Source organism: Coregonus clupeaformis, chromosome 13, assembly GCF_020615455.1.
Source record: "Coregonus clupeaformis isolate EN_2021a chromosome 13, ASM2061545v1, whole genome shotgun sequence".
NCBI classification, from domain to species: Eukaryota; Metazoa; Chordata; class Actinopteri; order Salmoniformes; family Salmonidae; genus Coregonus; species Coregonus clupeaformis.
Genome location: NC_059204.1, coordinates 46857017 through 46872752, shown reverse-complemented (window position 1 = coordinate 46872752; position 15736 = coordinate 46857017). Strand labels below are relative to the sequence as shown.

The 15736-nt window shown below is 44.1% G+C and overlaps 1 protein-coding gene across 1 annotated transcript in view; it reads right to left on the bottom strand.

Moving 5' to 3' along the window:
* The window catches only part of LOC121579643 (short transient receptor potential channel 5-like), a 43785-nt gene that overhangs the window by 11268 nt on the left and 16781 nt on the right, over positions 1–15736 (bottom strand). The window contains exons 2-4 of the mRNA XM_041894407.2: positions 4887–5328; positions 4350–4667; positions 4061–4264 (exon numbers count right to left, since the gene is read on the bottom strand). Coding sequence (XP_041750341.1) covers positions 4061–4264; positions 4350–4667; positions 4887–5276 — 912 coding nt within the window. The 5' untranslated portion in view covers positions 5277–5328. The remainder of the gene's footprint in view (positions 1–4060; positions 4265–4349; positions 4668–4886; positions 5329–15736) is intronic.

Below are 15736 nucleotides of genomic sequence, written 5' to 3'. Positions count from 1 at the left end.
CAAACATCCCTGCCAGCTGCACATGGAATACAACGGAACAAAACCCAAACTAACAGCCCTGCCAGCTGCACATGGAATACAACGGAACAAAACCCAAACTAACAGCCCTGCCAGCTGCACATGGAATACAACGGAACAAACAGCCCTGCCAGCTGCACATGGAATACAATGGAACAAAACCCAAACTAACAGCCCTGCCAGCTGCACATGGAATACAACTGAACAAAACCCAAACTTACAGCCCTGCCAGCTGCACATGGAATACAACTGAACAAAACCCAAACTAACAGCCCTGCCAGCTGCACATGGAATACAACGGAACAAACAGCCCTGCCAGCTGCACATGGAATACAACGGAACAAAACCCAAACTAACAGCCCTGCCAGCTGCACATGGAATACAACGGAACAAAACCCAAACTAACAGCCCTGCCAGCTGCACATGGAATACAAAGGAAAAAAATAAAAAATAACAGCCCTGCCAGCTGCACATGGAATACAACGGAACAAAACCCAAACTAACAGCCCTGCCAGCTGCACATGGAATACAACTGAACAAAACCCAAACTAACAGCCCTGCCAGCTGCACATGGAATACAACGGAACAAACAGCCCTGCCAGCTGCACATGGAATACAACGGAACAAAACCCAAACTAACAGCCCTGCCAGCTGCACATGGAATACAACGGAACAATACCCAAACTAACAGCCCTGCCAGCTGCACATGGAATACAACGGAACAAACAGCCCTGCCAGCTGCACATGGAATACAACGGAACAAAACCCAAACTAACAGCCCTGCCAGCTGCACATGGAATACAACGGAACAAACAGCCCTGCCAGCTGCACATGGAATACAACGGAACAAAACCCAAACTAACAGCCCTGCCAGCTGCACATGGAATACAACGGAACAAACAGCCCTGCCAGCTGCACATGGAATACAACGGAACAAAACCCAAACTAACAGCCCTGCCAGCTGCACATGGAATACAACGGAACAAAACCCAAACTAACAGCCCTGCCAGCTGCACATGGAATACAACGGAACAAAACCCAAACCAACAGCCATGCCAGCTGCACATGGAATACAATGGAACAAACAGCCCTGCCAGCTGCACATGGAATACAACGGAACAAAACCCAAACTAACAGCCCTGCCAGCTGCACATGGAATAGAACGGAACAAAACCGAAACTAACAGCCCTGCCAGCTGCACATGGAATACAACGGAACAAAACCCAAACTAACAGCCCTGCCAGCTGCACATGGAATACAACGGAACAAACAGCCCTGCCAGCTGCACATGGAATACAATTGAACAAAACCCAAACTAACAGCCCTGCCAGCTGCACATGGAATACAACTGAACAAACAGCCCTGCCAGCTGCACATGGAATACAGCCGTGTGCAGAACTACTTGCTGTAGTTTGTATATCTGATATCTGATATGTTATAAGCAGCATTGGCTTGCTCATACAGTAGTACTGATAACAGGCTTGTTTAGGATAGTTTACTGTATCACAAATTCATCAAGACAAGATGCATCTATAACCCATCTATAAACTCATCTATAACCCATCTATAAACTCATCTATAACCCATCTATAAACTCATCTCTAACCCATCTACATTAACTCATCTACATAAACCATCTATAAACTCATATATAGCTCATACATAACCCATCTATAACCCATCTATGACCTATAACCCTTATATTTGTCAGAGTTAAGAATGAAGAACCTCAACTTACTTCGAAAGTATGAAAACATCCCTATTTATTTGACAAAATAAGAATTCTGTATTATTTAGCTCCTCCTACTGTTCCATTGTTCTGTGTTCCTCTATCTATTATTGAAAGTCACCTGGGATGAAATAATCAAATATTATTGTACACATGGTGTTACTTTGGAGTCTCCTGTCAGACCACAAACAGAAAAGGTAGACGTAGACATTCAAATCCCTGGAGAGGGGATCCTGAGGGACCACTGAAAAGATAACCTAGGAATTCTTTGTGAAGAGCGCTTCCCTCTGCCATTTCTGAAGGTAAAGGGTATGAATAAATTACATGAGCTTTCCGGATAATAAATAAATAAAAGGTGGGTCTGTGCATAAATGCCTGTGTGATTGTTGAAGCATACGGATGAGGGACCAACGACAGGCTTTTAACTACTTTACCAACTGTGGCATGCAATTGGACAACCAGTTCTAGCAGAGCAGCTGATTTTATCAAGCCCAAACAGTAGTTCCCCCTCCTCCCTGATTTGTGAATATTTGATGCGTATGCTGAATTAGACTAGTTTAACCCTACTGACCTCTCCCCTCCCCCATGTCGCCCGCCGCCATATCCCCGGACTCCATGTCCCCCGCTCGCTCTCTGACAACCAGGCCCTCAACTTCCATGTGACGGTGCTGTCCTGTTCTGCACAGAATCTCTATGCATCTCTACAAACATACTATTTCTAGAATGATTGCTGTTTTGAACAAGGTAACTTTAGCCAATCATAAGATATCCTAATACTGACTGAACTGAGAGTGTTGTTGACTATAGTGGTCTGAGGATGAAGGATGAAAGAGCTGTACTTGCTGACCGAGCCATGATTATTCTACCTGGCCTTTTCCTCAGTTCGGTTGGTTAGGTTCTCTGAACAGCCCCGCAGAGCTGAAGAACACTTTGAGTTTATTACAGTGCAGGAAAAGATGGAGTATTCAGCTCACAACAAAGGAGCAGCCAAATGCCAGCATTCAAATCAAGAGGAAGATGAAAGGAGTGTGTGTGTGTGTGTGTGTGTGTGCACAAATGTGTGCTATTGTGCGTGCGCACACGTATGGGAGTGTGTGTTTGTGAGAGTGTGCGTCAGACATTTTTACATTTACATTTTAGTCATTTAGCAGACACTCTTATCCAGAGCGATTTACAGTTAGTGCATACATAATTTTTTTTATACCCCCTGTGGGAGGGAGAAAAAATTAAGAAAAAGACAGCAAGAAACATGCCAAATGTATTTTATATGAGCGAAAAGGAGCAATGGAATGGAAGAATTCTCAGTAGGACAGTAGACTGTGATTGGACCCCTTTTAGGTAGCAATGAGCGAGAACACAAGCCACCTGATCACCCAAGCTCTCGACCTGCCTGTTTCTCTCACTTCATTGACACTAAATGCTGCCCTCAGTTCACCTCTAACCCTCTCAGAAAGATCTCAACACCACTAAGACCAGTTGTGACTCACTTCTGGACTGGGAGACAAGTGGTTAATTTGAGTCGTGATTGGTGATGTTTTTATTGGATTGTTTGAACCAGAGATGAAAGAGGAAGCGAGACATCCTAATCCCTAATTTATTCTGGCTCAATGGAAGTCAATTAACTAAGCAGACCAGACCAAGCTGCTATCTCATTGGTGTCTATGGGAGAGCCACCCAGTTAAGAAGACCGGAACTGACAATGTTTTTCAATGTAAAACGGCCTGAGTGAACTATCTTCGTTTATCCACCATCTTTGGTTTGAACTGTGATTGCAGTTGCTAATTGTCTATTGCTCTGATTGGTTTCAGGTGTGCCTCTTCTGGGGTTTAAAACAGCTGTGTATTTCCTGCTCTGGCAAATTGAGGGAACGACGGGGGCCTTTTCTCAATTGGTTTGCTCAACTCCTGCGTCCTCTCTCCTCCAACCTCTCTCGCCTCCTTTTGAAAAAGCTCAAAGGAAATCGAGGAGAGGCGGCGAGGAGAGGGAACGTGGACAAAAACGTGCTTGTATGAAATAAGACTCTCCTTCTCCACTCGCGCATCATCAGGCAAATGACGTTTACAGGGGTGGATCCCAAAATAAATGTGTTAAAAACAAATTAAGTTAGTAGGGCAAGACATTTTATAGATAAAACAATAAGTAGCATTTTGCCATGGCTTATGCCATATGATATCTGGGGAATTACAGGTTATTAGCTGCTGTAAAATGTTATCATTATTCATTTTTGGGGACCCGTGGGCCCACCTGCCTGGGGGGGGGGTTACGCCAGTGTTCACTATACTAGACCCCTTCTGCTCGGCCCTCTCACCTCACCTCTTTCTGGTGGTACTTGATGGCCAGTTTGAGCTTGGCCAGGTCGCGGCAGTCCTGTGGGTCCAGCTCCTCGCTGAGGTCGTCGCGGTGGTTGAGGATGGTCTCCAGCTCTCTGGAGCTCCTGGCCTGGTCCAGCAGGTCCTTGGCAAACAGCTTACACTGCTGGGACAACTCTTCGTACTCCTGACGGAACTCATTCTCCACCTGGAAGAGTAATAAACTTGTTATAAACCCTTTATAAACCATGCTGGGACAACTCCTGGTAATCCTGACGGAACTCATTCTCCACCTTGCTTAGCTCCTTCAGCTCCCAGCCCAGGCGGAAGGCGGTCAGGATGGGGTCCTCGCTGGACAGGGCAATGAGGGATGGGCTGGCCAGGGTCTTGTAGACGTTGAGGCGGGAGCGTGAGTGACGCAGGCTGTCCACCTCGGAGCTGGACACACAGGCCACGCAGTCGCAGCGGATCTGGTGGGGCCGGGGGATGGTCACCTTGCGCTGGACCAGCAGCTTGATAATCTCATAGTTGTTGGTGTGAGCTGCCAGCATGATGGGTGTGATGTCAGGGGTAAACTCTGAGAACTGGGTATCCATCATCAGGTTGGGCACCTGGAGAAGAGAACATCGGGTTGGGGAGGAGAGGGAGTACTGAGTGGGCCCAGGCAAGAGCAGAACCTGTATAACTTACATAACATGTATATAACCTGTCTAACATATATATAATATGTACATATCCTGTCTGTCACATCATGCTTATTGAGCTACAATAAGGACATTCTACGCCCACTAGCTGAAATGTACCCCTGATATACCTAATGTCCTCCTTACCTGTTTCTCTCTGCTGGACCTGCGATGGGACAGCAGCAACTCCACGGCCCCCACCACCTCCTTGCGGATGGCGTAGAGCAGCGCGTCGCCCACGTGCACGCCGTGGTTGAGCAGCAGCTCCATCACCTCCAGGTTCTCGTTCTCGATGGCAATGAGCAGCCCGCTGCGCCCCAGCGGGTCCAGGCAGTTCACATTGATGTTGTAGTAGATCTCTGCCTCCTGTAGTGCCAGCTTCACCCCGGCATAGTCGCCCTTCTCCACCGCCGTCAGGTACGCCCGCTCCTCCGCTGACAACTCTGCTTCCGCCCGCACGATCTGCAACGGGATGCGGTCGCGGTACGGCGAATAGCTCGCCTTCTTGTAGTACAGCTGGGCCATGGGATTCATCATGTGGACACGGTCAGTGTACACGGTCACTCACAACCTACTGGGGAATTGGAATCTGGGGCGAAACAAAAACAGCATGGGTTATTGTTTCGTTCTCCACAAATTACACATGGATCTAGTGTTGATAGTATAATGGTGTTGACTTGCCAAATTAACAGCACAGTGAGGAACTTGGACTTCTATTATATTTGCATGACAATAGAGGGTCCCACTCCTGTTCCAAGCATGCTATTGGACCCATATTAATTCTGTCATTTCTTCAGCCTCCTCCTTTGATGTCACTCCACACAGCTGAATGTATTTGTAGGATAAATATTGGATGGGGTTCTCTGTTTGATCACTGAAAGCAGAGGGGTTTTTTTTCTTCAGGAAACTGACAGCAGAGGGGAAGAAAACCATAGGTGGCAGAGTTAGTAGAGCCCCTCTGCCACCCCACCGCCACCCCAACATCACCCTGGTTCTCATTAACCACCCAGCCAGAGCCAATGCTGTGGTCCCACACAGCCCTGCAGGGCCTGCCGTCTCTGGGGATCCACTCACACACAGCCAGGGAGACACATCCATATTCATGGCACCACATGGGGAGGGAGTGGAGGCCTGAGGGTAGAGGACTGCGCTGATTCCATGCCAAATACACCATGGATGGAAGGGAAGTTAGAGACGGGTGGTGATGGAGAGAAACTGACATGAGGAGTGTGCTTGCTTTTCCCTCAGCCTGGTCTTGCATGAGTGAGCCCCCTGCTTCAGGGGCTCTGCAGGAGATATGGGTCCACTCCAAGCTGAGTCACGGGTGATAAAACACTCTCCCACTGTATTTTCTGCAGTGTGTGGATGGCTGGGTTTAAGTGCTGCTGGTGGGAACTTAATCTCCTGGGGATGGCCATGGCAAGATGGTCACTACGTCTGATACCTGGGGACCTGCTCAAATCACTTAGATTTGACAAACACAGTATAGGGATTGGTCAGCCAGAGAGGGTGGATATGTCCACACAGAAGCCAAGCTTGTTAGCCCCTGATCACTTCAAGTGGTAATTGAACCAACCATTGACTTAATCAAGTCGGAAGTTTACATACACCTTAGCCAAATAAATTTAAACCCAGTTTTTCACAATTCCTGACATTTAATCCTAGTAAAAATTCCCTGTCTTAGGTCAGTTAGGATCACCACTTTATTTTAAGAATGTGAAATGTCAGAATAATAGTAGAGAGAATGATTTATTTCAGCTTTTATTTCTTTCATCACATTCCCAGTGGGTCAGAAGTTAACATACACTCAATTAGTATTTGTTAGCATTGCCTTTAAATTGTTTAACTTGGGTCAAACGTTTCGGGTAGCCTTCCACAAGCTTCCCACAATAAGTTGGGTGAATTTTGGCCCATTCCTCCTGACAGAGCTGGTATAACTGAGTCAGGTTTTAGGCCTCCTTGCTCGCACATGGTTTTTCAGTTCTGCCCACACATTTTCTATAGGATTGAGGTCAGGGCTTTGTGATGGCCACTCCAATACCTTGACTTTGTTGTCCTTAAGCCATTTTGGCACAACTTTGGAAGTATGCTTGGAGTCATTGTCCATTTGGAAGCCCATTTGCGACCAAGCTTTAACTTTCTGAATGATGTCTTGAGATGTTGCTTCAATATATGTGTTCTTCGGCTTGCAAGCAACCCCCTTTTTCCTCCAAACATAACGATGGTCATTATGGCCAAACAGTTCTATTTTTGTTTCATCAGACCAGAGGACATTTCTGCAAAAAGTACGATCTTTGTCCCCATATGCAGTTGCAAACCGTAGTCTGGCTTTTTTTATGGCGGTTTTGGAGCAGTGGCTTCTTCCTTGCTGAGCGGCCTTTCAGGTTATGTCGATATAGGACTCGTTTTACTGTGGATATAGATACTTTTGTACCTGTTTCCTCCAGCATCTTCACAAGGTCCTTTGCTGTTGTTCTGGGATTGATTTGCACCAAAGTACGTTCATCTCTAGGAGACAGAACGCGTCTCCTTCCTGAGCGGTATGACGGCTGCGTGGTCCCATGATGTTCATACTTGCGTACTATTGTTTGTACAGATGAACGTGGTACCTTCAGGCATTTGGAAATTGCTCCCAAGGATGAACCAGACTTGTGGAGGTCTACTGTTTTTTTTCTGAGGGCTGATTTCTTTTGATTTTCCCATGATGTCAAGCAAGAGTTTGAAGGTAGGCCTTGAAATACATCCACAGGTACACCTCCAATTGACTCAAATTATGTCAATTAGCCTATCAGAAGCTTCTAAAGCCATGACATAATTTTCTGGAATTTTCCAAGCTCTTTAAAGGCACAGTCAACTTAGTGTATGTAAACTTCTGACCCACTGGAATTGTGATACAGTGAACTATAAGTGAAATAATCTGTCTATAAACAATTGTTGGAAGAATTACTTGTATCATGCACAAAGTAGATGTCCTAACAGACTTGCCAAAACTATAGTTTGTTAACAAGAAATTTGTGGAGTGGTTGAAAAACTAGTTTTAATGACTCCAACCTAAGTGTATGTAAACTTCCGACTTCAACTGTATGTTTGACCTGCTGGTGTTGACTCTGTCCTTGTTACACCAGTACTGCATTCCATATTGGACTGGAACCCTCCAAACACACAGAGACATTCTTGGCAAGGCATCTCGAGGAGGCATGCAAGAGTTAGATCGTGTTCGCAACAAATTGTCACCTTGGAAATGCGTTCCTGTGTCATCTGTAAATGAGGAGGAATATGTATGGTATCACCTAGTAAGACAAGCCCTGGAATACCAACAACAACCTCAATTTGCACAAACTGGAGATTGTAATAAATACAGCTATCATATCTAATACTAAGCATTATTCTTTAATGATAAGCATTGATATCATTGTTCCAACATGGCTGTTTACTGTGCTGAAACGCTCATACTGTTCTCTATCTCTTCATCAGACCAAGCTGGCAGCTGCAGTGCACAGACTGCACAATTTTTCAATGTGAGTACTAATTGGCATTAAATGCTGGTGAACCAAGCCAAAGACAACCTTCTGCCCATCTTTAGCACACATCCCCAATCTGTACTAAAGGAGAGGACGAATACCTCTCAAAACAATTACAATAATCACTCACTTTACAATGTCAATTAACATCCCATATAAAATATGAACTGTGCAGTCCATGATGTCTATTGCCCCCCATTAACAGATAGTTATTCCAGAGCTTACAAATAAATATACATAATAAACAAATAATAAACAAATAAATAAATAAATGTTACAAATAAACAACAGAGTAATGCCTCTGGAAGGACTTCTGGGTTCGCAGGTCCATGATGTAGTCAACATCATGTTTCTATTTGAATGAGATAGCTTACCGTGGTTTCTCTTTTTTGGGCTTGGCTTCCCTATTCATTTTGCCCACGCACCACTACTATGATAGAGAGGGAGGGAGTCAGAGAGAGACTACACACATCCACGCACATGCACACACACACACCCACACACACACACACACTCGTGCACACTCTCACACACATACAGTGCCTTAAGAAAGTATTCACAACTCTTGACTTTTTCCACATTTTGTTGTGTTACAAGTTAGGATAAAAATTTATTTACTTCAAAAAAAATAATCTGTAATGTCAAAGTGACAGGAAAATTCTAACATTTGTAAAAAATAATAATATCTTGATTAGATACTGTAAGTATTCAACTCCCTGAGTCAACACCTTTGGCAGCGATTACAGCGGTGAGTCTTTCTGGGTAAGTCTCTAAGAGCTTTGCACACCTGCATTTTACAATATTAGCATTCAAGCTCTGTTAAGTTGGTTGTTGATTATTGCTAGACAGCCATTTTCAAGTCTTGTAACTAGGCCACTCAGGAATGTTCAATGTCGTCTTTGTAAGCAACTCCAGTGTAAATTTGGCCTTGTGTTTTAGGTTATTGTCCTGCTGAAAGGTGAATTTGTCTCCCAGTGTCTGTTGGAAAGCAGACTGAACCAGGAATATCCAACAAGTAATATCTAACAATTTCACAACATATACCCAATACACATAAATCTAAGTAAGGAATGGAAATAACAATATATACATATATGGACGACCAATGACAGAGCGGCATGGACTAAGATACAGTAGAATATTATAGAATACAGTATATACAGTTGAAGTCGGAAGTTTACATACACTTAGGTTGGAGTCATTAAAACTTGTTTTTCAACCACTCCATACATTTCTTGTTAACAAACTATAGTTTTGGCAAGTCGGTTAGCACATCTTCTTTGTGCATGGCACAAGTAATTTTTCCAACAATTGTTTACAGACAAATTATTTCACTTATCATTCACTGTATCACAATTCCAGTGGGTCAGAAGTTTACATACACTAAGTTGACTGTGCCCTTAAACAGCTTGGAAAATTTCAGAAAAGGATGTCATGGCTTTAGAAGCTTCTGATAGGCTAATTGACATCATTTGAGTCAATGACCCCAAGCATACTTCCAAAGTTGTGGCCATCACAAAGCTCTGACCTCAACCCTATAGAAAATGTGTGGGCAGAACTGAAAAACCGTGTGCGAGCAAGGAGGCCTACAAACCTGACTATTATTCTGACATTTCACATTCGTAAAATAAAGTGGTGATCCTAACTGACCTAAGACAGAGCATTTTTTATAGGATTAAATGTCAGGAATTGTGAAAAACTGAGTTTAAATGTATTTGGCTAAGGTGTATGTAAACTTCCGACTTCAACTGTACATATCAGATGAGTAATGCAAGATATGTAAACATTATTAAAGTGACTAGTGTTCCATTGATTTATATAGGCAGCAGCAGCCTCTAATGTGCTAGTGATGGCTATTTAACAGTCTGATGGCCTTGAGATAGAAGCTGTTTTTCAGTCTCTCGGTCACAGCTTTGATGCACCTGCACTGACCTCGCCTTCTGGATGATAGCGGGGTGAACAGGCACTGGCTCGTGTGGTTGATGTGTGGGGTACAGAGATGAGGTAATCATTCGAAAATCATGTTAAACACTATTATTGCACATCGAGTGCACATTTAAGCACATTTTTACTCTTGAACTCATTTAGGCTTGCCATAACAAAGGGGTTGAATACTTATTGACACAATACATTTCAGCTTTTCATTTTTTATACATTTGTAAAGATTTCGAAAAATAATTCCACTTTGACATTATGGGGTATTGTGTGTAGGCCATTGACACAAAAATCTAAATTTAAATAATTTAAGATTCAGGCTGTAACACAACAAAATGTGCATAAAGTCAAGGGGTGTGAATACTTTCTGAAGGCACTCGAGCCCAACCAGGAGCGACCAAACTGTGCTCTGTGTTGATATGTTGACAAAACACAAACGATTTGGACTTTTCCAAGTTGTCCATACAGGTATTGTCTTTGGTTTAGAGCCTCTTGAGCATCGCTGTGAGCATCCATGTGGATAGTACATGATGCTTTCGTCCCTGGGAAGAATCTAGATGATGTCTGCATTATATAATCTATCCTCTACTTCAATTATAGTGTTGAAGGCAAAATAAAACGCTTTGTCATCGTTTAAAAAAACTAAATTACTCCTTATTATCTATTGTGTGTCATCTTATAGCATATTGGTCCTTGCATAACTATGCCACATTAATCTTGAAGGATGATTGTGTCCACAGTAAATGTTCAATTCTGCAATTAGTGTTGTGACCAGTGTGGTAAAGTAATGGGTGATATTAGGCTAAAGACTGTGAGGTATGTTATTGAACCTCCCTGTCCATGTGCACCAGTGACATGTAGTCAGGGTTGGCCGGGTAGGCAGTGCTTACCCAGTAATAATCAGATAAAAAAAAGCTGTTACGAAAAGCCAAATAAAATATGTAATTATATAGAACATTTTCATTTTCTGTTATCTAATTATTTTTCTCAATGATTCTGGTGCTTTTCATGCTTAAAATCTAAAATATTTCTATATTTAGAACTTAGTTTCAGCTATGCTGGCCTATGGAGTCCCTTGGGAAACCGAACCAATCCAACGACGGGATTTATAAATAAATTATCTCCCGAAAGGACTGAGCTCTATAATATATAAACAATGTTTGGAAAGCTCATATTCTGAGCTAGCCATTAAAAAAGTATGCTCTAAACATCTAAGTGAATATATGACCTTGGCATCCCGTAATCCGGACCATCAATTTATACATTTTAAGTTTGTTCACAGACTGTATTTAACATAAAGGAAAAATGTTACGATGAAATTGGCCCCAACTCCCAACTGCTCACTGTTTCCCCTAAATCAGGTAAGCACATTCCTTCATATAATGTGTGAGTACCCTGCAGTTAAATGCTTCTGGAACAAAGTTAGACATTTAGAAATGCATGAATGTAAATATTCAATGCGTTGCATTTACTATGTTACTTAACGATGATAGCTCCTTGAATCTCTCAATCTATCAGTGATGATCACTGCAGCACTGCCGCAAAAAAAAGATGCTGGCTCTTAGATGGCAATCACTTCACTCTCTCCCAATTCGGCAGTGGATACAGTTACTTTTAGAAGTTGTAACATTATAATGATCGATAGCGAGAATGAATGGTGCTGGTCAAGGAACAAGGGGATAGGGGATAAGTAGTGAGGGGTTGGGAGGGGCTGGTGGGCAGATAGAAATATGGGGGGCGGTGGGGATTGACAACCAACCTGTTTTGCTAGGCGGGATAGGGTTGGGGGTGTAGGCCCACCTCATTTCTTTCTTTTTCTTTACATACCAAGTTTACTATTACAAAATCATTTTTGATCAGTATGATAATTTCTCTGTATGTATTTCTTACTTTTCTTTTTCTTTTTTAAGTGGCAGCCCATGTGTACATGTTATATTTTTACATTTTAGTCGTTTAGCGCTTAACCAGAGCGACTTACAGTTAGTGAGTGCATACATTATTATTATTATTTTTATTTCATACTGGCCCCCCGTGGGAATCAAACCCACAACCCTGGCATTGCAAACGCCATGCTCTACCAACTGAGCTACATCCCTGCCGGCCATTCCCTCCCCTACCCTGGACGACGCTGGGCCAATTGCGCGCCGCCTCATGGGTCTCCCGGTCGCGGCCGGCTACGACAGAGCCTGGATTCGAACCAGGATCTCTAGTGGCACAGCTAGCACTGCGATGCAGTGCCTTAGACCACTGCGCCACTCGGGAGGCTGGCTTCAACTGTAAGATATATAAACTGCAAATATGAATTGAAATTGATATTGGCCCTGTAAACTCCCCAACAAAAAATGACAAAACTAATTAAATTAAATAAATTCATAAAGGGTATTCATTCCTTTCTTTCCATCCATTCGAATCCATTAAAATACTTGACAGGTGCAGCCTTTCCTGACTCCAGTCACTGTTTTTTATTTATTTTATTTTATTTAGGGGGTAGATCAGCTTTAATATTTCAGATAGATTGTAACTTCCATCAATGTAATTGTCTGCATCATTTCCAATCCCCCATGTTTTTTTTCTATAAATATATATATATATATATATATATATATATATATATATATATATATATATATATATATATATATACACACACATACACATACATATATATATACATACACACAGATATACATACATCCATACACACACACACATATCCTTTTTAAAATTATATTTCCCTTCATTACTTTCCAACCCCACCACCCCTTCCCCAATTGGAGTAAATAGTGAACAACAACGCTTAGGCCTCTACTTCCAGCCCATACATACTATATACATTTTATGGACTCCAGTCACTGTTAATGGCAGGGTCAGCATAGGCGTACGCTGCTTTGCCTATGTTGAAGTAGCTTGAGACGATTTCATATTTTGCGCATGCGTATTGCCTAAACATGTTGTGTGGGTACCCCAGAGGAAGGTCCACAGAATTTGGGCGTATCCACATAATTTGGTGCTCGCATCCCTTGAACCGAACAAAGCCAGCTAGCCGGCAAAAACAACCTGACAAATGGCCACCACTATACTGCACCCCAACCAATTCTCCAAGTTGGAACAATCATGCAATGTGCCATTTGGAGGGCTCGAAGAGTGGAACAATGAAAGTCAAGACCAGACAGAGGCAGCACAAGACGTGACTTTATTCATGACAGGCAAGGCAACCACCATCTCCCTCATGAACAGCCAGCACTGGACTGTCCACCCGTCCGAAATGTCACCACCAATCAACACTCTCTACTCAGACTTCTACACAGTGGCCCACTGGGCACAGACATCCGTTCAACATCTATTTTTGATTTACATTTGGTTGCGTTGTCAACTAACGTGAATTCAATGTGAAATCAACAACAAAATGTTACCATGACTTTGGATTTAGGTTCAAAGTTGGGTGAAAAAAAGACTAAATTCTGTAACGTTGATTGATTTTTGTAAATCCAATCAGTTTTCCACATTGATTCAATGTCATCACATTACATTTTTTGTTGTTGAAATTATGTGGAAACAAAGTTGATTCAACCAGATTTAGCCCAGTGGGGGGTAAGGCTACTGTTGAATCATGAGAATAAACAACATCCCTTTGAATGCATTTGATTTATCAAGCTAGAATTCCTTTTTAATGAGACACTTTTTTTATGTTTTGAACTGCTTTTTCAGTCATTTCGATTGTTAATATGAACATTTTGTTAGAACCTTATTATATATGTGTGTGTAATAATATTTCACATAATAATATTATTATGTGTGTGTGCGCATTGGAAGAATTGTAAATCCATTGTGAAAGGCTATGGAGTTTGTGTTGCGAATTATTGTCACGAATTCCGCCGAGACTGCTCCTCCTCTTTGTTCGGGCAGGCTTCGGCGTTCGTCGACCCCGGAGTACTAGCTGCTACCGTTTGATGTTCTCTATGTTTGTTTGGTTTTGTCTGTTTGGTGCACCTGTGTCTTATCACTTATTGATTATGTCACCTATAAGTTTCCTTTGGTTTTGTTTGTAGTTGTGTGTTGTTGTCCGCCTGTCCGTTGGGGTTTTGGATTTTGCTCTGGTGTATTTAAGTGTATTGACGCACTGTTTGCGCATCGCTTATATTTCGTGTTTTACGCACTGTTTGCGTATCGCTCGCCTCCGTTGCTTGAGGCCCGGTCTTTTGTATTGTCATATTTCTGACTAGTAAAGTCTGTTGGACTAAGCTTCTGTGTCCTGCTCCTGACTCCAACACCACATCCACTTCAAATACTGACAGAACAACACACCATCAATGGAGTCAGCAGGAGCAGCGGCGGCGACCGAGTCGCTGAAGGATCGGGTCAGCTGCCAGGACGCCAGGATCCAGCAACTCGGCTCCGCCATGCAAGAGGTCATGAACACCCTGCGCCGATGGGAAAGGGGAGGCGTGCCCACACCTCCTCCTACATTACCACCACCATCGGCCATTCCCACCAGACCGGTTCCGGAATCCAGTGGGATTCGGCTCTCGCTCCCGAGGGCGTATGATGGCACAGCAGCTGGGTGTCAGGGGTTCCTCCTTCAGGTGGAACTCTACCTGGCCACCATACACCCGGCGCCCTCGGGATACGAGAGTGTGTCCGCCCTCATCTCCTGTCTCTCCGGCAAGGCGTTGGAGTGGGCCAACGCCGAATGGAGGGGAATAGACGCCGCCACCATCAGCTATGCGGAGTTCTCCCGCCGCTTCAGGGCTGTTTTCGATCACCCTCCTGAGGGTAAAGCGGCGGGGGAGCGTCTGTTCCACCTCCGACAGGGGAAGAGGAGCGCACAGGATTTCGCCCTGGATTTCCGGACTCTAGCGGCGGATGCGGGGTGGAATGAGAGGGCCCTCATCGACCACTATAGGTGTAGCCTGCGAGAGGACGTTCGTCGAGAGCTGGCCTGCAGGGACACCAATCTGTCCTTTGACCAGCTAGTGGACATGTCCATCCGTCTGGATACCCTGCTGGCCACCCGCGGACGTCCCGAGATGGGGCCGTCCATTCCATTCCCCAGCACCTCCGAGCCGAGCCCAATGGAGCTCGGGGGTGCTGGCGCTAGAGGGAGAAGGAGAGAGAATCCGAGGGGGCCGTCCCCTGCACCAGCTGTGGCCGTGGAGGACACACTGCGGCTAGGTGCTGTGGAGGGTCTCCAGGGAATCGGGACAACAGGTTGCGCACTGGAGAGTCATTTCAGGTGAGTAGGCGCCCCACTCACCCAGAGCTCTCTGTTGTTCACTCAGGTTTTTCCTCAGGTTGCATCTCATTCCCAGCATAAGGCGCTAGTCGATTCAGGCGCAGCTGGGAATTTTATTGATCGGAAATTTTGTTCTAGGTTAGGGATTCCCCTCCTGCCCGTTGATGCACCCTTTCCTGTCCATGCCCTAGATAGCCGCCCGTTGGGGTCTGGGTTGATTAGGGAAGTCACAGCGCCACTAAAGATGAAGACGCAGGGGGGTCATGAGGAGATTATTCAGTTGTACCTAATTGACTCTCCTGCGTATC